Raw genomic sequence first — 26,011 nt, 5'->3', positions numbered from 1 at the left:
AGTTTAGTGCAAAAGATTGGAAACAGACCAGTTCTAAAACAATGCAACATGTGACCATGAACTGAGGCTCTCCTGGAGAGACTTGAAGAGAAGATGCCAGCTCAATAGGATCTGAAATAGGATTTGTAAGAGGAGAATGAGGCACCCTCTAAGCAGATGAGCCATACATAAACTCAAGAGGTAGGAAATACACAGCCTGCATGGGCCTTGATATATGGGCACCAGATCAGGAGGAAATAGGGCAGAGTAATGTCTGGGAAGCAGGTGTGAATCCTAGTGTCAGTACTGCGTACTGACTGGTCTGACAAGTTTTCTCTTAGTCCTTGTATAAGCCTCATCTGAAAAATGCAGGGTAAGGTACTTGTGTTGCTTAAGAGTTGCCAAAAGCTCTGATTGCAGGAAAAACAATCCCAGTTTCCAGGGCATTTAGCAGCCCTTCATCCTCTACCTGCCTAACCCCAAGTCAAAACCACAAGAGCAGTGAAGAGAAGTACACCTTCCCCCATCCTCTGGGCATGAGGTTTGAGACTGAGGACAGTGATGCAGACTAGGGCACTCACCAGGAGGCATATAAGGACAGAGGACAGAGAGTAGGCTAGCAGGGAACACTGAGGCCAGCCTGTCCGAGGAGCTGGTAATTCACCACAAGGTGGTAGCAGTAATTATAGCCTTAGGCAGAGTGCTGACCGGTGGACAGGCAACTAAGGGCCTTAACTGCTGGTCCTCTTCCCACACAGCTCTCATCTACATACATCCAGTCCCACCCCACCTCAGCAGCCAGGCCAAAAGACAGTGCAGATAGCTGCGAAAGAAAGAGAGGTAATTTTTTTTTTCTAGCAAAGGAAAAGAATTTATGGCTAAGTAACACTTTGTTGACTATATATGATATTGTATATATTATACATAGCACAATACATACAATTAGAATATTAATTATAAGTATATTAATATATCTAATATATTTATATTAACTTATATTATGATGTTTGATTTATCTTCTGATGATGGGCTCTGAGATTGAAGTTATGATTTGACTGTTGTGCACAGTGCTACAATAAATGTGAGCACAAGGGTAACTCTGTGGTAGGTTTTTATTCTCTTGAGTATGTAGCACTAGTGGTACGTATTATATGGAAATTTTCATTTTGTGAGAAACTTCCTTGCTGATTTCCATAGTGCTGGACAAGTACATTTCCTACCAGCATCCATTCTACATTTGTTCTCTCTTTTCTGGAGATAGAATGTCTGTACTTCAGGGGCTGGGAAGTTGGCTCAGTGGTAGAGTGCTTACCTTGCATGCCTGAGGCCCTGGGTTCGATTCCTCAAGCACCACATAAGCATGAAATAAAAGCCGAAAGTGGCGCTGTGGCTCAAGTGGTAGAGTGCTAGCCTTGAGCTCAGCTCTTCAGCTGAGCGACAGCACCCAGACCCAGAGTTCAGACCCCACGACCAGACCCAAAACAAACAAACAAAAATGTCTGTACTTCATACATCCATTCCTTATTTTTGTTACTGTAAAAACTGATGGGGTTTATTATGACATTCCTACACACACACACACACACACACACACACACACACACACACACACACACACACACATGTATCTTGGTCCTATTGCCCCTCATCACCTTCTCTTGACTCCATTTCCTCCTTATCTGGCTCTTCCTCCTCAAAATGGTCCCAAAGAGAGGTAATTTCTTTCACCAGGCATGCATGAAACTTATAACCTACGCACCATTCTTAGATCCACAACTCTTGCAAAATAAATCCTATTTTCTCTTTCCATTAAAACAAATAAAAAACAAAAAAATGAAATCTTCAGACGTATATATATACAAATACATAAAATTTCCTTAGACTACATTAACTTTCAGAAATTATGGCACACACAAACACTAAAATACATTAAAGCCTTTCCTTAGAGACCTAAGCCACAAACAGAAACAAACAAGTAAGGTACATATGGTTGTCTCTCTCCCTATCTCCTTTCCTCCCAGGACCTCCCAATTCTACTTAGCTTAGAACACTTAGAACTACTTCTCTCCTTAGTAAACCCATTCCTCTTTCAGGCCAGCTGCTCCGAAGAGCCTTTCCCTGAGGTAATCCCACAGTCCTCTTCTCCTTAAGTATATGGCACACACTTAGATTGAAACATAGAAAAAGAAGCTGCAGGGCTGGGAAGGTGGCTCAGTGGTAGAGCGCTTGCCTTGTATGCATGAGGCCCTGGGTTCGATTCCTCAGTATCACATAAGCAGAAAAAACCAGAAGTGGCGCTATGGCTCAAGTGGTAGAGTGCTCACCTTGAGCTGAAGAGCTGAGGTACAGCACCCAGGCCCAGAGTTCAGGCCCCACAACTGACAAAAAAAAAAAAAAGAGAAAAAGAAAAAGAAGCTGCAAAGTGGTGAGCCAATGGCTGATGTCCTTTGGAAATGCAGAGTACCCCACTGCCAAGCGTTCCGAAGTTTTAACCCAGCTTTGCAATGAAATATCCCAATTTAAAAGCAAAGCCAACACCAAATGTGTTAACTACCAACCATTTTTGTGAATGAAAACCATTAACTTTTTTGTACTTCTTTATAGGTATACAGCAATGTATTCAAATTTTTTTCTAAACTTCTGTCCAGGAAATGATCCTTATCAATTGTAAGACCAATAAATTTGGAAAATATATGGTTAGAGAAAGTAAGACTGAATGGTCCTAAGAAAATCTTTATATTTTAAGTCCACTAAGATAAATCAGAACCATTATCTTCTGTGCCTATTGCATAAATAAGAAAGGAAACTATTAATGACCATTTACCTCAGAACCTCAGATGACTTCCTGAGATGATGTCCCCAAGTTTAGTACAGGACCCTACAGTTTACCCTCCATGTTTGTTGAATGACTACATTTTGAGAAGGATGATTGTAGTGATGATGCAGGTGATGCTGAACTGAGAGGATGACAGGAGATAAACTGTTATCTGGAATAAGCAACCTCTGGACCCTCTTCTTCCTTCAACTCAGTTCTGTTTTCTTCACATTTAATTTCAAAGTTAGATTCCAGGAGTTCTATTTTGCCTTTATGGCATTGGCAGTTTTTCAGACATACAGTCTTAGAGCCATTGCCTGAGAGTCCAGGAGTTTTTTCTTCCTTTTCTCCTACCTTCTTTTCCTCATCGGATTCGGATAGCGCTGAGCACCCACTTCATTTGTTTCTTTCAACTCCTTTGCCTGATATTGAAGGGATTTTGTTTTGTTTTTGGCACTTCTTTATAGGTAAACAAAAATGTACTGAAAGTTTTTTCCAAACCTCAGCCCAGAAAATGATCCATATCAATTATAGGACCAATGAAATCTTTAGCCTGGCAGCATAACAGCTTTCAATTTCCTTAGATTTGTCTCTGGTTGTGGGAACTGGTCTTCAATTTCATTTGTGTATAGTAGACATTACTGGTTATTGCCAAAGACTGAAATTTGAGTAGCTCATTATTTTCATTGTTGGTATTAATGGTTCTATAATCAACCATTTTTTTCAGACTCTAAAACTTTGTCAACTTCATCAGCTCTAGGGAAACATGAAGAAACATTTACAGCATTGTCCCTACATTTCCACAAGCATTGTTAGGAATGGGTTATATTACCTATCACCTCTTTAGTCAATAAAGCATCAGCAATGTTTTAATTTACTATTTTTCTTTTAAAATAAAGTGAGGGCTTCTACGTGTGAAGTCACCAAAGTAGTCTTGGTGTAATTTTTTTTTTGGGGGGGGGGGGATCCAGTCGTGGGGCCTGAACTCTGGACCTGGGCGCTGTCCCTCAGCTCTTCAGCTCAAGGCTAGCGCTCTACTACTTGAGCCACAGCGCCATTTCCGGCTTTTTTGGTTTTGCTTATGTGGTGCTGAGGAATTGAACCCAGGGCCTCATGCACGCAAGGCAAGCGCTCTACCACTGAGCCACCTTCCCAGCTGCTTAGTGTAATACTTCTTGAATACTTCAATTATATATAGTATGATCCAAGGACTGGAGAAAGCTGGTGCCTTCCAAGGGAAGAAACACAATATTAGAATAAGCATAGACTCATAATTGAGGGTGGTCTTTTGTCCAAAATTAGCAAGGTTTTTTTTCCCAAGATTCAAAAAATTTTTTCTCTGTTAACTTTAAGCCCCGAGGGACAAAACAATTCTAAAACCAATCCAAAGGAGGGTAGGGGATTACAGATACTTCGGGGTGTGATCAGCAGAACACAGAAATGTAATTTTATTCTTTTTCAAAAAGTCAAGTGGGATTAGGGTCTTTGTAAAGCCATAACGATTATCATTTTGTCCCGAGACATTGGCGTGTGCACACGTGGACGGATGGGGAGACACACACACACTCGACCGAAATGTTTAGTTTCTTCTAAGCTTTCAGGATTTTTGTCTATTTCTTTCAAAGTATGTGAGAAGGCAGTCATTCATTCATTTCCAAAACAGGCTCAACTCCTTGGCCTTGTGTACCTGTAAAGACTCCTAACTTTCCACTTGCTTGCGATGCTTGGGTGTCAACTTGGCATTTAAAGGTTCTTCATTCCCTACCGACCTCGTCATTTGGCAGACAGCCTCGATTTCTAAACTTCTCAACCCCTATCTGGCTCGCGCAGACCACACTGGTTCCCTTCGGACGCCTATGGGTCGATGAGTTTTGCACAGTGGCGAAGCGACAGGCCTTTGGAGCGGCAGGCTCCGTCCGCTCCAGGACCGCAGGGCTTCCTCCGTGAGGGCGAAGCTCTCTCCCCGCCGGCCCAAAGGGGACTCTGGCTTTTCTTCACCAAGCGTATCGCTGGCTCGGCGACACCCACGGGGCATCCCCGCAGCCTGTTCCTCACGCCCTTCATCCAGCTTCTGTCTTCCAGGGGCAGAAGCCGGTGCCTGCTCTGAACAGGCGTCCGGTTGGGGATTCGATCTCGCGGCCGCGGGATCCCAGGCCCCAGGGCTCCGCTCCCCGCGGCCTCGACGGAGGCCGCTTCCTCCCCAGCTGAGATCCTCGGCAAGGGCAGCCGTTTCACTCCCGATAAGCCCTCGCACCCTCCGCCTGCAGGCCCCCCGGAGAGGGCTCGCCCGCCACGCGCCCACCACGTGGACGCCAAAGCTGGTGGCGGAAGCTTCGGAGCACGGCCTCCCTGAGACCCGCCATCACGAAGGACCTTTGACTCCCCGCCGAAGGAACCCGGTATCGCGAGACTTGGCGGCGGTGGCGCCGTCCGCAGATCTCGCGAGTCCTGAGGGTTCCCCTCCCTTCGCTCCTCCCCTCCCCGCCCCGTCAGCCCGGGAACCCCAGTGTGTGGGCGTGCCAGCAGGCAAGATGGCCGCGCAGGCGCTCGCTCTGCTGCGGGAGGTGGCGCGGCTGGAGGCGCCGCTGGAGGAGCTGCGGGCTCTGCAGTCGGTGATTCAGGCCGTGCCGCTGGGCGAGCTGCGGGAGCATTCGGCAGACCTGCGCCTGGGGCCCCTCTTCTCCCTGCTAAACCAGAACCTTCGGTGAGAGAACCCTGGGGGGCCTGAGCAGGGGGGACTCCCCGCACCCCCCAAGTGTGGAGGTGTGCGGGGTGGGTCGGGGCGCCGGGAGGGACCCACGCCGGGCCGAGAGGCCGCAGCTGCGGTTCGAGCCCAGCCTCAGCAGTGCCTCCGGGCACGTTTTTCCCCTGTTTCCCGGCCCCGCCGCCTTATCCGTGAACTGGAGGAGGAATGCGAGGCTTGCCCACCTGCAAAACCTCCAGGGTCACGGGCGACAAGCTCTGGGCTTTTCTCCTCTTTGAAAGGGATTCTGGCCTAGTAGTGTGGCAGAATTCATCAACATGGTGGGGGTGGGGCGTGGGGGTGTGGATGTGTTCGTGCGTGTATCAGCGCCAACCCTGGGACTTGAACCCAGGGCCTGGGTTCTGTCCCCTTTTTTAGCTTACAACTGGCCCTCTACCACTTGAGCTAAAACTCCACTTCCAAGACCCATCAACATGACATTGACATACCTTTAGATTCCAACCAAGAACGTGGGTATACTCGTATAAAATGTGCTATGTGCAGAGGCATGTTCGTAACAGGTGGCATGTGACAGCAAGAAATTGGTAAGCTAAGTACCATTAAGAGGGGATTGCAAATGATTAAATAATACTATGCAGATATTTAAAATATTGGGATTGATTTCTATATGTCGACATGGAAATATTTCTAATAGATGTTCAGGAAGAAAGGAAAATTGCAAAGATGTTCCCATTATCTGTAAATTAAAAAAAAAACACACACACACCAGGCTTGCAGGTCTTGACACTCTTTACCTCTCAAGTTTTTTTTTTAACTTGCGTATCCCACCCTACAACCACAGCAGACTTCTTAGGCCACTTGTTCCAGATCTTTTCCTTTGCCTACATACAGTGTGAAATGTTGACTTCTTTATCCAGTAGGCCCTTTCCAGTATATTTCCATCCTACTTTTCCAGCCTCATCTTTTGCTTTACCCAGCTTAATTTCATCTGTTCCACCCACCATGACACACCATTAAAGTTGCCTAAGCATGACTTTGCACTTTCTTAACATTCTTCACACCAGTCCTTATAACAGAAACGCCCTCTCCACTCCATATTCTGTCTTTTAAAACCCAGCGCCCCCCCCCCCCCCATTCCTACTAATAGGCTATAACTCCATTTGCAAATGACTGGTCTTCAGAGTTCCTAAAGGACCTTGTCATTATCTGTTAATGAATGATACTTAACTCTATTGTCTTATAATAGTTCTCTGTTTATAATCTCTATCTTTCTAGTTTGTTAACTTCTTTGAAGGCAGGGGCATTGTTTTGTTCAGCTTTTCTAGGATACAGTATATAATACCATATGTGCCAGGTGTTAGATTAGGATCAGTGTGGAGAAAGTAGCTAGTCCAACTTCTTCATATTATAGATTAAGAGACTTTCAAAGGTCATGCTGAAAATTGGCAACAGAAATACAACAGGAAGTGAAGTGACAGGAAGTATGAGAAATATGGCAAAAATAAGATTGCTAAATGATAGAAGCAATTTTAATGGAAATTTTAAAATAGGACAATTTAAAGCAATTTATAGCATGCTGATTTCAATTTGTGGGAATTATTTTTTAGATAGTTTCAAAGTCTCCACATAGATTGCTACTATCCTAGCTAAACCATAAAGGTTACTATATTATAGACTCAAGTTCTGATCTTGTACATAAAAATCCCTCTGGTGTGGGACTTGAACTCTGTGCCTATGCTGTTTCACAGCTTGTTTGTTCATAGTTGGCACACTACCACTTGAGTCATGCCCATCCACAGCCTGATATTTTTGCTAGTAAATTAAAGATGGAGTCTCACAAACCTTTGCTGAGGCTGACTTTGAACCTCAATCCTCTGATGTCAGTCTCTTGAGTAATTAGGATTACAAGCATGAGCCACTTGTGCCCAGTAAAAATCTAGAGAGAAATTAAGCTCTAAAATTACTTACAAAAAAGAAACAAACAAGACTTCTTATTAATGCTTTGGCTTATTGGTAATAAAGTCCCACTTACTTATTGGTAATAAAGGACCACTTATGACCTGAAAGTTATACATTGTGTAGTTCAGCAAACTTTTACCACATTTTTCTTTTTTTTTCTTTTTATTTTTTTTTTTCAGTTGTGGGGCTTGAACTCTGGGTCTGGGTACTGTCCCTCAGCTCTTCAGCTCAAGGCAAGCCATCTACCTCTTGAGCCACAGCACTACTTACAGTTTTCTGGTGATTAATTGGAGATAAGAGTCTCATGGCTTTCCTGCCCAGGCTGGCTTTGAACTGCGCTCTTCAGATCTCAGCCTCCTGAGTAGCTAGGATTACAGGTGTGAACCACCAGCACCCAACACCACTTTTTTTTTTCTTAAAAAAAGCATTATATACAATGCAGTACGCATAATAAAATGTATAATCTGACAGGTTTTCATATTTGTGTTAAACCATCACCACAATCAAGATAGTGAACATACATTTCAGAAGTTTCTTCAGGTGCCTTCCCACTTTCCATCAATACAGATGAACATGTTGGGGTTTGCTGATGTGAGTGAAGGGGCATTATGTATATAGAGTCATGGAGTATGCTGTCTTGCTTGTTTTAATTTTATTTCACAAAAATAATTATTTTGAGATTTATTGATGCAGTGTAAAGGAATAGTTCATTCCTTTTCCGTGCTAAGTTGTAGTTCATTGTATGGATGTACCCAAATTTATTGATGTTCATCAGTGGGAAAAGTTTTCTGCTTAGGAGTTTTATAAATACACTACTGTGAACATTTATATATACCAGTCTTTTTTAAATATTTATTTATTTATATTGTGAAAATACCCTATAGAGGGGTTACAATTACATGGGCAAGATAATGAGTACATTTCTTATCAAGCATTGTTGCCTCCTCCTTTGTTTCCCCTTCCCATCCCTTCCCATCTCCCACTCCCCCACCCCCTACTTCCCCCCTAAATTTTTATTTATTGTTATTGTAAAGGTGATATACAGAGGGGTTACAGTTATATAAGTCAGTAAAGAGTACATTTCTTTTTGGACAATGTTACCCCTTCCCTCCCTCTCTCCCAGTTTTTCCCTTCTGTCCCCATCCACAAGTTGTATAGCTCATTTTCAACATAGTGTCCAGTGAGTATCACTGCTGCATTTATACAAGCCTTTGTATAGCAGTATTCTTTTCTTTGAGTAAATGTCTAAAGATAGAAGGGCTGAATAGTTGGATAGGTTTTTGTTTCCCATAGTTTGTATACCATTTTACATTCCCAATTCCCATGAGCAGTATATGAGATTGGATTTATGGACTTAATGTAACACCTAAAACTAAAACTTTTAGAAAAAAAAAGGAATTTTTTTAACCTTAGCTTTTACAGATTAAAAATTATAAATTGGAGTTCATTAAAATTAAACTTTCTAATCTTCAAAGGTCATAGTTAAGAGAAAGAAAAAACAAGTCACAATGGAGAAAAATCTTTTCAAAGGCTCTGTCTGATAAAGGACTTGTATTCAGAATATATAAAAAAACCCTCACTATTCATACAAGATGATATTACCCAATTAAAAATTGAGCAAGATGGGCAATGGTGGCTCGCACCTATAATCTTAGCTACTCAGCAGGCTGAGATCTGAGGATCACAGTTGGAAACCAACCTCAGGCAGGAAAGGCAGGGAGACACTTATCTCTAGTTACCCACTAGAAAGCCAGACGTGGTGCTATAGCCTACAGTAGAGAGTGCTAGCCTTAAGTGAAAAAGCTCAGGGACAGTGTCCAGGCCCTCAGTTCAAGCCCCATGACCCCCCCCCCCAAAAAAAAAAAAAATTGGTCAGTGTCGGACACCAGTGACTCTCACCTGTAAACCTAGGTACTTAGGAAGCTAAGATCTGAGAATCACAGTTTGAAGCCAGCTGGGCAGGAAAGTCTGTGGGTAGGACTCTTGTCTCTAGTTAACCACCAGAAAACCACAGCAATGGAGCTGTGGCTCAAAATGGTAGAGCACTAGCCTTGAGCAAAAGAGTTCAGGGACAGCACCCAGACCTTAAGTTCAAGCCCCATGACTGACCAAAAAAGGGTTGGCTTAAGTGGCACCAGCTTTGGGCCAAAGGAGAGCTCAAGGCCCTGAGTTAAGACCCAGTACCAGCAAGCAAACACACACACAAAATAGGACTGGGATGTAGCCTATTGGCAAAGTGTTTGCCTAGCAAATGCAATGTCCTGGGTTTGATCCCCGATACCAAAACAACAACAAAATAGTTTTAAAAAACCACACAAGCCCAGCACTAGTGGCTCACGCCTGTAAATCTAGCTACTCAGGAGGCTGAGATCTAAGGATCCCGATTCAAAACCAGCTTGGGCAAGGAAAGTCCAATAAACCACCAGAAAACCCGAAGTGACTCTGTGTCTCAAGTGGTAGAGGGCTTGCCTTCGGCTGAAGAGCTCAGGGACAGGGCCTAGGTCTGGAGTTCAAGCCCCACATCTGACAAACACACACAGCACACACACACAAAATAAATGGAAAATGAATGATCCCAATTTTTCTTTTTCTTTGAAACAGGATCTCACTTATGTTGTCTGGACTAGTCTTTAATCACTGGAATTGAGCAATTTTCCTGCCTCAATCTTCTAAGTAGCTAGGACTACAAGCAAGCATACGCCATTTCACCTGGCTTTAATAACATTTTTTTAAAGAAAAAAAACCCATATCAGAAACAGTGATTCCACATTTCCCTTTGTTCTTCTCACCAGCTCCTTCATCCAGGAGTTTATTATCTCTATGTTTTTGTCTATTCTGGACATTCCATATAAGTGGAAGCATTACAAAAAAACCTTTTGGCCAGTGCCAGGGGCTTACACCTCTGTACTAACCATAGCAACATAAATATTACATGTTATATTTATCTGTTCCTCAGTTGGTGGACATTTGGGTTATCTTGGGCATGAAAACATTCTTCATTACCCCTTAGGCTCAGTGATTCAAGGTACAATCCCTGGGTCAAGTTTCCTTTGTGGATCCATGCAGAGATGTCTCAAATACTCAAATGTTCCAGATGTCTAAAAAGGTAGATTGGGAGGATCATGATTTAAGGCTAGCCTTGACAAAAGTTAGCTCTACCCTCTTCTCAATTAGTAAGCCAGCGTAGTGGCACTCACCTGTGATCCCAGCTACCTGGGACTTGTAAGTAGGAACATCATGGTCTGAGATTGACGTTGAACAACAACAACAACAACAAAAAAAAAAAAACACTAGGCCCTCCTGAAAAAATAACAAAAAAGGAGTGTCTGCCTAGCAAGCTGATTTCTTTCTTTATTCCTTGCTATTCATCTCTCCCTTCTCCTCCCCTATACTAACCCCAGTCATACCAAGCTCCATGAGGTTTATTTAAAATATTAATGACATGTCTTATTCTCCAATACTATTTCATATGCTAGGATTAGTTTTTTCCTAGATTACTTGTACTTTTAAAAACTTAGAATCAGATGTTACTTCTGTAAGAAGCCTTCCCTATACCTTGTGTTCTTTTTTAAGCTCCTGTAGCTTGTAGCCCTAGCTTGTACCATTTTTGTACCTGGGTTGTATTTGCCTTCCATTTTTCTGTATCTTCCATTAGACTGAACTTGAGACATAGAAAATAGTATATCTTATGTCTTCATAGTCCCAACCCCTGCATAGTGGATAATAGGTATGTAGCAAATGTTTAATGAGTGAGCAGAGCTGCTGTCTTGAAGAGAAGTCTTTCTGGAAGAATCCTCTTGTGCTAAGTTGTAGCAGTTGCTTCCAGTGTAATGGGACATGAACTAATGCGATCTATGGTGACTCCTTTAGGGAACAGACGGATTTATGTGTATCCATTCTGGAGAGATTCCTCCAAGCTATGGAGCCAGTTCACGTGGCCAGGAACCTCAGGGTTGACCTACAAAGGGGACTGACTCATCCTGATGATTCTGTCAAAATCCTTACTCTGTCCCAGGTATGAAATTTTACTAGCACAAATAGGAACTGACTTGGGTCATCTGTTCTCTGCCAGGTTCTATGCTGGGTGTTAGTTTCACTGTCTCTAGGGTATATCAAGGCTATTCTATTATACATAACTATAATCTGGAAATATATGCTAAAATAAAAAGTTCCACTAAGTAAAATGTTAATCAGTGTTATATCAAATACTGGTTGAACTCCTTGGACATGCCAGGTATCATATTATCTATTATTGGAGTTACCAAGATAAATCTGGGTATTTTTTTTTCTTCAAGATGCTGCTAGTCTAGAGAAAAAGATTCTTACTCTGCTGTGTTAGGTCTAGTTATTGTAATCATCACTGAGGGAGGCTGGGCACTGGTTCATACCTGCAGTCCTAGCTGCTCAAGAGACAGAGATATGAGGACTGAAGTTCAAAGCCAGCCTAGGCAGAAAAGTACATGAGACTCATACATCTAACTAACCAGCAAAAAGACAGAAGTGGGGATGTGGCTCAAGTGGTAGAGCCCCAGACTTGAGAAAAAAGCCAAGTGAGAATACAAGGCTCTGAGCTCAAGCTCTAGTACCCGCACATACACACAAAAATTTGCGAGCAAACAATTAAGAATGTAGATCCTACACTGTTTTATATTTTCTTCTCTAAAGTGGTTATTCGGCACAAAGGGCAAAGATAAAAATTTTTTCGTTGATTCTGTGTGTACCACATACTATTGTAGATGCTTTGTGGCTATGTAATCTCACTTAATCTTTGTAACAACCCTAAATTAAGTACCACTTTTCCCACTTTACATATGACAATCTGGGCTCAAAGAAGTTAACTTGCCCAAAGTTAACACTGCTAAAAAGTTACATGACTTAGGATTTATATTTACTGCTTGATCTATATGCACTTTACTTTTTTTTTTCTTCCCCATTTAAAGGTGTGACAATATGTATGTGCTTCTGGCCTTAATGTCAATTGTGACTTTTTAACAAATTAGATAAGCGCCACTGGTGGCTCATACCTGTAATCCTAGCTACTCAGGAGGCTGAGACCTGAGGATCACAGTTCAGGGTTAGCCCAGGCAGGAGCTTCTGTGACACTCTATCTCCAATTAACCACCAGAAAACCAGAAGTGGCGCTGTGGCTCAAGTGGTGTAGCGTTTGCCTTTAGCGAATAGCTGAGGCACCGCACCCAGGCCCAGAGTTCAAGCCCCAGGACCGAAAAAAAAAAACTTGGGTGGTAGTTGTGATCACTAACTTCTAAAATAATTGCATACTATGGAAATGGGAACATCATATATGTAAATGTTGTTCTAACTTGGAAGAGTATTTCTCATTTTTTTTTTCTTTCAGGTTGGAAGAATTGTTGAACATTCAGATGCTGTCACTGAGATTCTGAATAATGCTGACCTATTAAAACAAATTGTTTATTGCATTGGTGGAGAGAATCTATCTGTAGCTAAAGCGGTGAGTTTGTTAGAGACATTGTGTCCTAAAGTCAAGAAAAGACCTTTTCATCTACTCAGAACATAATAGGCTAGGATACTGTAAAGACATTTACATATGTTGATTGCTGCACCTTTCACAGTAGCCAAGTTATGGCTATCATAATAGACGAGTGGATCAACAAATGTGGTACAAATACAGAATGGAACCTTACTCATCTATTAGAAAGGATAATATTATGTCATTTTCAAGGAAATGGATGGACCTAGAACAAATCATGTTAAGTGAGATAAGCTAAGCTCAGAGAGACAAATGGCATATGTTTTCTTTAATATATGAAAGCTAGATCTAAAAGAAAAGTGGCTATGATAACTTACAAGGGACTCTGTATTCACACACAAGCAGACTTGGGGAGGAACCCAAAAGCATAACTCCCTGAACATTTAAAATACTATCAAAATGAATTCCAGGAAATAGAGACATGGGGTTTGTTGTTGTTGATGATGATGATGGTGGTGTTGGTATTTGGTTTTGCTTTCGAGTTTCTTTTCTTTTTAGGAGGGCAAGAAGGGGACGCATAAAGGGAGGGAGGGTGAGCAAATGCAATCATGGTATTCAGTATGCGTTATGTGGAAAATGAACTATGCAATTTGTGGGCAGGGACGGGAGGAAGAAACTGAGGGAAAACAAAGAGGTGACAGTGTCCAAAAAAAGAAATGTACTCTTTACCTGACTTATGAAATAACTAACCCCTCTGTACAACTCCTTAATAATAATAAAATTATATTAAAAGAAAAATAAAAGCCCTTCTGAATTGAGAGGTAAAAACTTGGAATTAACTTTGTATCCTCATGTAGATGATAGCAAGTAATAAATGGATAAGTAAATAGTAGTTAACCCCTCTTTTCTAGGACACAGATAACGGTATTGTCATTTGGGCTTACATTGTGTTGCTAATCTTTTCTAGTTATAAATATCAGTAGCTAAAATAGAGTGAATGCTCATTGAATGAGTGCATTTTTTGCACTAATTTTCACATCAACCTTAGGAAGTCGATATATATTTTTGTTAACTTAAAATACTGTTTTTCTTATAAGGCTATCAAATCCCTGTCAAGGATATCATTAACCCAAGCTGGGCTGGAGGCCTTGTTTGAAAGCAACCTGCTGGATGATTTAAAAACTGTAATGAAGATAAGTGACATTGTTCGGTACAGGGTCTATGAGGTAAGACTAAGAGCCCACACTTTCTTGATGCTTACAGAGTAGAATCCAGTCAGTTACAATGGAAAGCAAGGGGGATCATTTAGTTTGCACGTAAACTGTGCCAGCCGTTATCTGAGGTACAGGGAGCATGCTGATGTGATCCCATGTTGCTGTATAGGACAGTCACAAAAAACAAAGTGTAATGTGAATCCTATATTAGAAGAGTGTAGGGTAAGTACTGTATTAGAGGAGTAGGATACCTTTGATAACAGACCAAACAAAATTATTATGGCAGTAGGAAGAAAAAGTGGCCTCACTATTGGAGGAGTAATTGACCCAAACTAAATATTTAGTAGGGCCATATATCTGAAATGGAACCTTGTACAATCTTAATTCCTTTCATGTTCATGGATAGGTAGAATCAATATTGTGAAAATGGCAATACTGCCAAAAATGACAGACAAATTCAATGCAATCCCCATCAAAATCCCAATGATGTTCTTTATTGAAATAGAGAAAACAATCCAAAAATCCATATAGAACAACAAAAGGCCTAGAATAGTCAAATCAATTCTAGGCAAAGGAGCTAAGGACGTACAGTGGAAAAAAAGCCTATTCAACAATTGGTGTTAGGAAAATTGGGCAGCCATATGCAGAAAAGTAAAAGTGGATCCTTGCCTGTCACCATGTACCAACATCAATCCAAAGTGGATCAAAGACCCCAACGTCAGAACTGAAACTCAAAAACTACTGCAAGAGAGAGTAGGGGAGACATTAGAACTTACAGGTACAGGCAGGAACTTCCTGAATAGAGTCCCAGATTGTCAGCCACAAGCAAAAAAGCCTAGTGAGATAGAGACCTGGAACTCAAGCCCCAGTACTAGCTCAGATTAAAAAATCTGTTTCTGAATCACATCTGCTTAAAACCCCTTCATTTTTTTTTTTTTTATTAAGCCTTCAGGACATGCTTGTCAAATGAACTGACTAAATGATTGACAGACTACATGAACAAGTTTGTTTTTTCAGTGCTGGTATTAATACATGCTAAGCAAGAACTCTACCACTGAGCTACATATTCTGCCTAAGAATGAATGGTTATATATCTGTTGTTGCTAATTAAAACTTTCATACACCATGACTGATATATTTTTGGGGGGTAAGCGTGGATTTATCCATATGTAAAGGAATATTTATGTACCAAAGCAATTTCTTGTGAGTTCAGTGAAGATGTCTTAGAGACAAATAAGAAGTAATAGATACTAAAGAATTTAATTATATAAAGTACCTAGTTAGATGTGTAACTTAAAATGAAATTTAAGAGGTTTAAGAATGTTTTGACCTTTTTCTAATTTTTCTTTCAGCTAATTGTGGAGATTTCTTCTGTGTCCCCTGAGTCTTTAAACTACTGTACCACAAGTGGATTAGTGACCCAGCTCCTGAGAGAGCTGACTGGCGAGGATGTACTGGTCAGGTATGTTGATTTAAGGAGAGTTTATAAAGTGAGATGTCCTTTTTGGAACATCAGAAAACAGCCTTGTTACTTAGCATGATTTTCCACTTTTGTCCATGCTGCCATCTTATGGCTTTCAGAAAATAGTTCAGGTCATGTTAGACAAGTTAGAGGTTTTGGAGTGACTGTGTCCTTTATCCCTAGGCAAGTGTGCTCTTACTGAAATCAGATGGCATCTGCCATTTCGGATGGTATAACATTTTATCAGGTGGTTCTTTGACATCATCTTTCTTTCCTTTCAGAGCCACTTGTATAGAGATGGTGACATCACTGGCATATACCCATCATGGACGACAATACCTTGCTCAAGAAGGAGTAATTGACCAGATTTCTAATATAATTGTTGGTGCAGATTCAGACCCTTTCTCTAGTTTCTATTTGCCAGGTAAGAAACATTGATTCTTGTGGAAATGATAGTACATTTTTTGTTGTTGTTTCTGAGTTACATAATTGGAGGAGGCCAAAGATTATTCTCCTTAAAGCTCTTTCACTTTAGAAAATACCCATAGCCACCAAATTCATAGCCTAGTGTCTTCAATCAGTTAAATCACAGTTGATTTACATGTACAAATAATAAATGTGGTATACCAGATTAACAGGCCAAAGATACATGATCTTCTCAATATATGCAAAAAGGTCATTTAATAAAATCCAGTATCTCATCATAAAAAAATCAATTAAAGGGGGCTGGGAAGATGGCTCAGTGGTAGAGTGCTTGCCTTGCATGCCTGAGGCCCTGGGTTCAATTCCTCAGCACCACATAAGCAAAAAGAAAAAAGCCAGAAGTGGTACTGTGGCTCAAGTGGTAGAGCGCTAGCCTTGAGCTGAAGAGCTGAGGGACAGCGCCCAGGCCCAGAGTTCAGGCCCCATGACCGGACCAAAAAAAAAAAAATCAATTAAGGAACCGGCACCAGTGGCATGCACCTGTATTCCTAGCTACTTATGAGCCTGAGATCTGAGGATTTTGATTTGAAACCAGCCTGGGCAAGAAAGTTTGTGAGACTTGTCTCCAATAACCAGCAGAAAGCCAGAAGTATAGCTGAGGCTTATGTGATAGAATGCAATTTTTGAGCACAGGAACATCACCCAGGATCTGAGTTCAGGCCCAAGGTCCAGCACAAAAAAAACAAAACACTTCAATTAGGTATGACTGGACTTCAACACAGCAAAGGCCTGTAGGACAGTTCCATGGCTAATATGTACTCAATGGTGAATAGTTGAAAGCTTTCCTCTTAAGATCAGAAACAAGATGAGGCTGCTCTCTCATTTACCACTTAGAAGTAAAAGTTAGGTAAGAGAGTCAGCAGTTAGGTAAGAGAAAAAAATAAATGAATAAAGGCATCCAAATATATATAATGTATAACATATAATAAGTTACTTGCAGATGACACAATCTCATGTATAGAATACCTTACAGCATCTACCAAAAATTGTTAGGCTTAAGAAATTAATTCAATAAATTTGTAAGATACAACAGCAACATAGAAAATTCAGTAGCATTTCTATACACTGACAACTATCAAAATAAGAAATGAAGGAAAGCATACCTAAGAAGGAAAAAGATCTCTATACTGAAAACTGTAGGATATTGATAAAGAAAATTAAAGATACAATTGGAAAGCTATCTCAGGTTTATAGTTTGGAAGGATTAATAGGGTTAATTGTCTATACTCAAAGCCATTTACAGATTGCATACAATCTGTAAAAGTTCTGTCAAAGTTCCAATGACATTTGCTACAAAAATAGAAAAAAAAGTCTTAAAATATATCTGAAAGTACAAAATAGCAAAAGCAATATTAAACAAAAGAATAAAGCTAGAGAACTTATGGTACTTAAGCTGTAATCCTAGCTACTCAGGAAACCGAGATCTGAGGATCACTTAGAGCCAGCCCTAGCAGGAATCTGAGACTCTTATTTCCAGTTAACTACCAAGAAGCTGGAAGTAGACCTGTTGCTCAAGTGGTAAGAGGGCCTTGAGTGGAAAAAGCTAAAGGACAGCTCCCAGTCCTGAAGTTCAAGTTCAAACACTGGAACAACATAAAAACAAAACAAAAACATTGCCATTTCTTTAAAAGCTTCATGAAAAGAAATGCACATAAAAATACTAATACTGACTGACACAATGTATGTCACAAGTTTATCAAATCTGATATGGAATCTTTAGTAACAGAAAATGTATTCCAGCTATTCTATTGCAGTATATTATTGATTAATGTTTCTTTTTCTTTTCTTTTTTTTCTTAGAGCTTGAACTCAGAGTTAGGGCACTGTCCCTGAGCAGTTTTTTGCCCAAGGCTGGCACTCTACCACTTGAGCTACAGCTCACTTCTGGCTTTTTAATGCTTAAAGATAAGAGTCTCACAGACTTTTCCTGCCGGGGCTGGCTTCAAGCCACAATCCTCAGATCTAAACCTCCTGAGTAGCTAGGATCACAGGCATGAGCCACCATCACCCAGCTTGGTTGATCTTTCTTAAATACTTCCAGGAGTTGGAGATTTATTCCTTCCTGAGGTGGCCTATCTTTATTTGTTGGTGACCATTTCTGTTTAAAAGTTTCTTTCCAATAATGACTAAACTTACTGCCCTATAATTCGTATCCACTGGTCTTTGTACTCTGTTCTCTCTCTTACATAGGACAGTACTTCAGCATCTAGACCTAGCTCCATTGATAACCTGGGGTTTCTGTTCTCTCAGGACTACCCATCACAAGTCCTTTGGTCTTTATGGTCTCTGGTTTCCAAACAATACACTATTCTAGCCTTTCTTTTCTTTCTAACCTGTAGGTTTATCTCTGTTCTGTAAAAACATTGAATCTACCATTTCTGCTGTCTATGGCTTTTAAAATGCATTTTTGTAAATACCTTTAGGATTCGTGAAGTTTTTTGGAAACCTGGCTGTCATGGATAGCCCTCAGCAGATTTGTGAACGTTATCCTGTCTTTGTGGAAAAAGTGTTTGAAATGACAGAGAGTCAGGATCCCACCATGATTGGTGTAGCTGTAGACACAATCGGAATCCTGGGGTCCAATGTTGAAGGGAAACAGGTTTTACAGAAAACAGGTTGGTATGACTAGTCTTGACTTTTATTAGGTGTATATTAATTTTTGATCAGGATTCAGTACTCATGTTCATTTGCTGGTGGACTAACTACATTGTAGAAACAACTTTTATGAGTAGCACTCTCTGTCTATGATGACTCATCTTTACATATTGCATAGTTACTGCTGAACACCTTTATATCTTTGTACTTCTCACTGTTTATGGTTTTACCAATCACTTATGACCAAATACCGTCTCCCCTCCACATCTTCCTTGACTGGTGTTTGTGTTCGAAGATCAAGTTGGGGCTCAGTTCTGACACTGAGGACATGGGTGTTAGTTAGCTTTTTGGACTTCATTTACTTCATGTCACTTTTCTAGGCCTCACTTTCCTCATTTGTAAAAAGGGAATAACAATTATCAGGGTTATTTTGAATATTCCACAAATTTTTTTGTATTTATAATGACAGGAAGGAAACAAAATTTGTTATAAGACTTAACAAAAATACTTTCATGGTGCATCCATGAGAATGTTCATAGCTTAACAGATTCTCCATAAAAGTAATATGCAAGCTGGGCGCCTGTGACTCAGACCTGTAATCCTAGCTACTCTGGAGGCTGAGATCTGAGGATCGTGGTTTAAAGCCAGCCCTGGCAGGAAAGTCCATGAAACTCTTTATTTCCAATAAACTATCAGAAAACCTGAAGTGGTGCTGTGGCTCAAGTGGTTGAGTGCTAGTCTTGAGTTGAATTACTGAGGGAGCGCACCCAGACCCAGAGTCCAAGCCCCACGACCAAAAATAAAAAAGTAATTTGCAGCAATAATTTGAAAACCCTTGCGCTGGGAAGCTCAGTGATACAGTGCTTGCCTTGCATGCATAAAGCCCTAGTTTTGATTCCTCAGCACCACATAAGCAGAAAAAGCTGGAAGTGGTGCTGTGGCTCAAGTGGTAGAGCACTAGCCTTGAGCTAAAGAGCTCAGGAACAGCACCCAGGTCCAGAGTTCAGACCCTATGACCGACAAAAAACAAAACAAAAAAAAAACACTTAGGAAGCATATGTTGAAAATTTATAAGCCATTGTATATTACAGCTAATACCCTGCTATGTGTACTTATCTAAGTGCTTTTACAAACTATGACATATCCTTTTTCAGTCCTGCAGAGAACATACTATTGTCATTCTCATTTTACAGATCAGGTAGCTGAAACTCAGAGAAGTTAAGAAAAGTTTCTAAGATCATTCAGACTGGGGCAGCTGCTACTCAATCCAGGTCCTTTGATTCCAATCCTATCCACTTTGCCTTATGTATGCTGCCGTGCATATCAATGTGTGGTTTAGGTGTGTCACTTGGTCTCTGACTACATGCTTATTTTTGTGTTGCTTTAGGTCTTTATGGGGTATAATACATGAAAGTATGATTTCTCTTATGTTTTTAAAAATATAAAGTGTTAAGATGTGGAGAAATTATAATCCTGTGTTTTGGAATGGAAATATGAAATGATACAAACACTATGAAAAACAATATGGAGGGGCCACAAAAAAGTAAATATAGAATTACTATATTGGCCCGGCAATTCCATTTCTAAGTATGTACTCAGAGATATTGAAAGCAAGGATCAAATAGCTGTTTGTACACTGGTGCTCATGGCCACATTATTATAGCTAAAACAATAATCAGTGACGGAAAATGGACCAACAAAATGTGACAAAAACATACAATGAATCTTGCTCTATAAGAGTATTGTGACAAGAATTACAACATAAAATTTGAGGATATTAAATCAAAAGAAGCTAGACATGGAAGACGTGCTCCATGATTCCATTTAGATGAGGCACATACAACAGCCAAATTCCTAGAAACAGAAAATAGATAGTGGTTACCTGGGAAACAGGGAGGGCTGGGAACCTTGTTTAAGGATTACAGAATTTCACTTGGGGATTGGTGAAAAAACTCTGGAGGTGTAGATAGTGGTGACAGTTGTACAACGGTGTGAATGTATTTAATGGTGCTGAACTGTGTACTTATAATGGCACTCTTATGCTATATGTATTTTACACATACCAAAAAAAGAATCATACTGTTCTCCTTCAAAGGAACTCGCTTTGAACGATTGCTCATGAGAATAGGATATCAAGCAAAGAATGCTTCTGCGGAGCTGAAAATACGATGTTTGGATGCAGTCTCCTCTCTTCTGTATTTAGCAGTGAGTAGATCATGAAGTTAATGCAAAGTAGTGGAATAAATAGATCAGAATAAATCTGACCTATGTAATGCAACATAATACTAGTTAGCTTAATGTAAACGTTGACCAAGTAAATGTCATCTTTCTTACTTTTTTTTTTTTTGGTCGGTCGTGGGGCTTGAATTCTGGGCCTGGGCGTTGTCCCTCAACTCTTCAGCTCAAGGCCAGTGCTCTACCACTTGAGCTACAGCGCCACTTCCATCTTTCTTACTTTTAATAAAAGAAGATAATCTTCATTATTAGATAGTGACCGTTTCAGTTAGAGTGAACTATAGGGTATTAGAATTGAGCCAGGTACCAATAGCTCACACCTGTAATCCTAGCTGCTTGGAAAATAGGGATGATGAGGATCACAATTTGAGGACAGCCTCAGCAAAGCCTTTTTGAGCAAAAGCATGTTGATGTACGCCTGTCATGCCAACTACAGTTGTAAATATAAGTAATAGGATCTTGGTGCACAATGGCCCAGGAAAAAAGGATGACCCTATTTCAAAAATACTTAAAGCCAAAAGGCCTGGGGACATGGCTCAAGTGGTAGAACACCTATCTAGCAAGCATAAAACCTTGAGTTCAAACTCCAGTACTTTAAAAATGAAACAAAAAGAACCATTAGATATTGCTAAACCTCCCACAAAAACTGGGGAAGTTCTGGGCTGGGCCTGAGTATGAGTGTTTTAGACTTAAGTAAGACCACATAACCCAAGTTTTCTGATTTAAATACATCCTTTTCTCCTTGTACATTAATTTTGTCCTGAGAGCTTTCCTTTTCTTTCCTGTAGCCTGAGCAGCAGACTGATGACCTCCTGAGAATGACAGAGTCATGGTTTTCCTCTTTGTCAAGGGACTCGCTGGACCTCTTCCGTGGGATCAGTAATCAGCCCTTCCCTGAACTACACTGTGCTGCCTTAAAAGTGTTCACAGTAGGTATTCTCCTCCATTGGCCTTGCTGGGGTTCAGCCAAGTCAACACAAGTGCTTACAGTGAGCCAGTGCCCATGCTGTGCTCTTGTAAGAACACCACATAGTTTCTGCCGCCTGCCCTCATCTTCCTGAGCCTTATTTCCTGCCACTCCCTTCTGGCACTTAATGCTCTTGCTTGTCTTGTCTCTGGACTTTGCTGTACCTTCTGCATCCAGTACTCTCTCCTAACTTTCTTTCTTTTTTTTTTTCTCTCTCCTAACTTTCTTCATTCTTCAGGTACTTTTTCAGTACATTTTTACCCCAATGGGTTAAATGATTTTGGCTTTCATATCACTTTTATTCATTCGTTCATGAAATGTTTCAAGTTTAAAGTCATATCTTGCTAACTTCCATTCCCTTTCCCTCCTCCCTGAGTATAATCATTACAAACTCAGGATTTACAGACCCATAGGTGATGTCATATTTCTCATATAAGTTGTGTGTATGTTTAAAGCACAGTATTTCATACGTTGTTGGTTTTTTTTGGTTGGTTTTTTTTTTGGTCCGGTCGTGGGTCCTAAACTCTGCACCTGGGCGCTGTCCCTCAGCTCTTCAGCTCAAGGCTAACGCTCTACCACTTGAGCCACAGCGCCACTTCCGGCTTTTTTCTTTTTGCTTATGGGGTGCTGAGGAATCGAACCCAGGGCCTACATGCATGTAAGGCAAGCACTCTACCACTGAGCCAGCTTCCCAGCACCGCTATTTCATACATTCTTAAATTGTGTAACTGGTTATCATCATACTGTTCATGTAATTCTCCTACTTGCTTTATCTCTCCAACATTGTTTTAAAAAGATGCCAGTATTAAAAGAGGTAGTTAAGAAATCAGTATTTCGTTGAATAGCTACAATGTGTGACATTCTGCAAATGAAGATTTAGATAGTGGCTGTAGATAGCTTGTGATCCTAACTATTCAGGAGGCTGAGGTCTGGGGAGCAGAGTTCCAAGCCAACCCCATCAGGAAAGTCCATGAGACTCTTACCTCCAATTAATCACCAAAAAGGCCAGAAGTGGAGCTGTGGCTCAGGTGGGCAGCACACTATCTCTGAGCAAACAAACAAACAAAAAGCTCATGGATGGTGCCTAAGCCCTGAATTCACGCCTCAGTACCTATACTGAAGAAAAAAAAAAAACACTCGCATAAGTATTAACTTATGTCATTATCTTTTTTTTTTTTTGGGGGGTCTGGTAGTGGGGCCTGAACTCTGGGCCTGGGCACTATCCCTCAGCTCTTCAGCTCAAGGCTAGCGCTCTACCACATGAGCCACAGCGCCACTTCCGGCTTTTTTCTTTTTGCTTATGTGGTGCTGAGGAATCGAACCCAGGGCCTCATGGGTGCAAGGCAAGCGCTCTACCACTGAGCCACCTTCCCAGTCCGTCATTATCTTTTTAATTTATGTCGTTTGCTGTTTATTTTTTATTTGTTGTAGTCACACCCTATATATAACTTGGATCTGCTTTTTTCATATAATAGATCTGTCCATGTTAATATGTGTTCTCCCTGTAAATTAGTCTTAATGTTATTTTTACTGTATGTGTGGTTATATTCCATAATTTACATAAATATTTCCTCATTATTTGACATTATGTTGTAACTTGTTTCTTGTTTCTCAGGACAGAATTTAATTAGGTAAAAGGGAATATTTTTAGGGTTTAATGCTACCACATTTCTGAGTATTACGCCATCTCATAACTGAAGCCCAGAGCAATTATGTTCTTTATGCTTTTTGTTTCAGGCCATTGCAAACCAACCCTGGGCTCAGAAACTTATGTTCAACAGTCCAGGTTTTGTGGAATATGTGATGGACCGGTCTGTGGAACATGACAAAGCTTCGAAGGATGCCAAATATGAACTGGTGAAAGCCCTTGCCAATTCCAAAACAATTGCAGAAATCTTTGGGAATCCAAATTATTTGAGGCTTAGAACATACCTAAGTGAAGGTCCATACTATGTGAAACCTGTTTCCACAACGGCAGTAGAAGGAGCTGATTGAGTTTTTCTAGAGTCTGATGTAGGGGACCATGTTTTTACCTGGACTTCTCCTAAGGCATTTGGCTCCATCATATTTTGGAAAACAGAGACTTCCCTCTTCCCCAAGCTATCATGGAGTGTCTGACGTAACTTTTATCACCAACGTTGTTTCTTTCCATGTTGTTGAGATACAACATAGAACCAAGAGCAAGCAGACATGATCAAAAGAGAACTAGTGTTTTTCAGATTCCTCTGACTGCCTTAATCTTTCCAGTAAGGTAAAAGTTTTGTTCTTAGGGAATTTCCATGGACGTATTCATGTTCTTATTTATAAATATGCTTCAAAATAAACCAAAGTATTTCAGAATTCCCTTTACCACCATGTGTGTGTGTGTGTGAGTGTGTATGTGTGTGTGTGTGAGTGTGTATGTGTGTGTGTGTGTGTATACTCTTTTTCTTTGGAGTCTACTTTCAAAGAAAGTCTTAGGTATATTTGAAAGATAAGTAGTTTGGCATCCTCAAGTTATGTTCCCTGTACAAGGAATGAATACCTTTAATAAAGATCTCTCATGTCTTGTTGTTATTCTTCCTTGGGAAAGTAGACATAAAATAAATCTCAACACTGGGCACTAGTGGCTCATACCTATAATCCTAATTACTGGGGAGGCTGAGATCTGAGGATCATGGTTCAAAGCCAGCAAGTGGCACTGTGGCCTAAAGTGGTAGCATGCTAGCCTTGAGTGCAAAAGCTCACAGACAGTGTCCAGGACCTGAGTTCAAGCCCCATGATGGACAAAAATAAATAAAAATATAAATCTCAAAAAAAGTTTGGTGTTTTCTTTCTGTGGTCTTGTTAAGCTGGTGCTCTACTATTTAAGCCATACTATGAGGTCCTTCCTATAATTTTTGCTGTGTATCAATGGATTTTTCCCTGTTATGGTTGGTCCCTGAACTGCCATTTTATGTATGGGTAGATCATCATTGTGAGGATTTTGCTATTTTTGAGACCTATATAGTATCTTGAGTTAATCAGAGAAGGAACTGAGTCCATCTTCTTATTTTACAAAGGGTAATCTTTCTTTACATTCACAAAAACTGTACACACTTCTTTTTCAGTGTCCTCTCTAAACAGGAAAGCAATCTGCTGAGATCACCTGTCCTAAGGTTTCTGCATAAGCATGTTAGAGTGGCAGCTTTCAGCTGAGGCCCTGTTGGTGGCTCAAGTTATAGAGCACTTGCCTAGCATGAACAAAGTACTGAGTACCCCAGTGCCACTTTGTCCTCCCCCTGTACCCCCAAAAGAAGAGGTTTCTTTTAGGCCATTTTAACTTGATAATCTCTGCTCTATAACAAAATGGTTCTCAAGTAACTGGATTCTGCTATCTTGAGTGATAACCCTCATTCTCTAGTGCCTCTTGGTCTCTTTTTACCATGTCTCTTCCATTCTTAAAATTGCTAATTAGGTTATAGCTAGGCAATACCTGGCTAGAAGCTCTTTTTTCTTCTTTTAAAAGAATATGAACACAGATCAGTTGTACAATGGTGAGTGAAAGTTCATTGTGACATGGCAGTAATATGTACATTATACTGTAATCAAACTCACCCCTCCTGGAATACTCTCTTAAAGTGACTGTTAGCTAGATGCTAGTGACTCATGCCTGTAATCCTGGCTACTTAAGAAGTTGAGATCTGAGGATCAGAATTCAGAGCTAACTCAGACAGGAAAAGTCCATGACACTTTAATCTCCAGTTAATCACCAGAAAGCTAGAAGTAGAGCTTTGTGACTCAATATAAAAAGTATATAACAGCAAAAAAGTTTATCATAGCCATTTTTATTAGCTTATACAGAAGGAGTTTTGGTGTTACATTTCCACTGATGTTTACAATATGTTCCGGGCATTCTTACTACCTATCTTAACCATTTTTAAATAGTGATACTAAGTACAAATTTTTGTACAACCATCACCACTGTCCATCTCTAGAATTCTTTTTGTTTTGTGAAACTAAAACTTCAACAACCATACTCCTTATTTTCCTTGTCACCATTTTGATGGTGATCTTACTCATTTAACATCAGGATTCATGGGGCTACCCTCTCTCTTATGTATAGTCTACACACTCATCTGAGTCATTCTGTTTTTATATCTAGCTTGTTTAAGTTCTCAAGTTGTTATTT

At 40.5% G+C, this 26,011-nt stretch overlaps 1 protein-coding gene across 1 annotated transcript; it reads left to right on the top strand.

The window, feature by feature from the left end:
* Positions 1–5,295: 5,295 nt before the first annotated feature.
* Psmd5 (proteasome 26S subunit, non-ATPase 5) lies at positions 5,296–24,201 on the top strand. The gene is made up of 10 exons (XM_042678696.1): positions 5,296–5,498; positions 11,328–11,472; positions 12,814–12,927; positions 14,004–14,132; positions 15,473–15,582; positions 15,864–16,006; positions 18,488–18,679; positions 20,755–20,864; positions 21,683–21,823; positions 23,599–24,201. Exons 1-10 carry the CDS (start codon positions 5,326–5,328, stop codon positions 23,854–23,856), a joined length of 1,515 nt encoding a protein of 504 aa, XP_042534630.1. The 5' UTR covers positions 5,296–5,325; the 3' UTR covers positions 23,857–24,201.
* Positions 24,202–26,011: the final 1,810 nt, after the last annotated feature.

Source organism: Dipodomys spectabilis, unplaced genomic scaffold, assembly GCF_019054845.1.
Source record: "Dipodomys spectabilis isolate Male_0828 unplaced genomic scaffold, ASM1905484v1 ptg000046l, whole genome shotgun sequence".
Classification (NCBI taxonomy): Eukaryota; Metazoa; Chordata; class Mammalia; order Rodentia; family Heteromyidae; genus Dipodomys; species Dipodomys spectabilis.
This window is presented reverse-complemented; position numbering and strand designations above follow the sequence as displayed.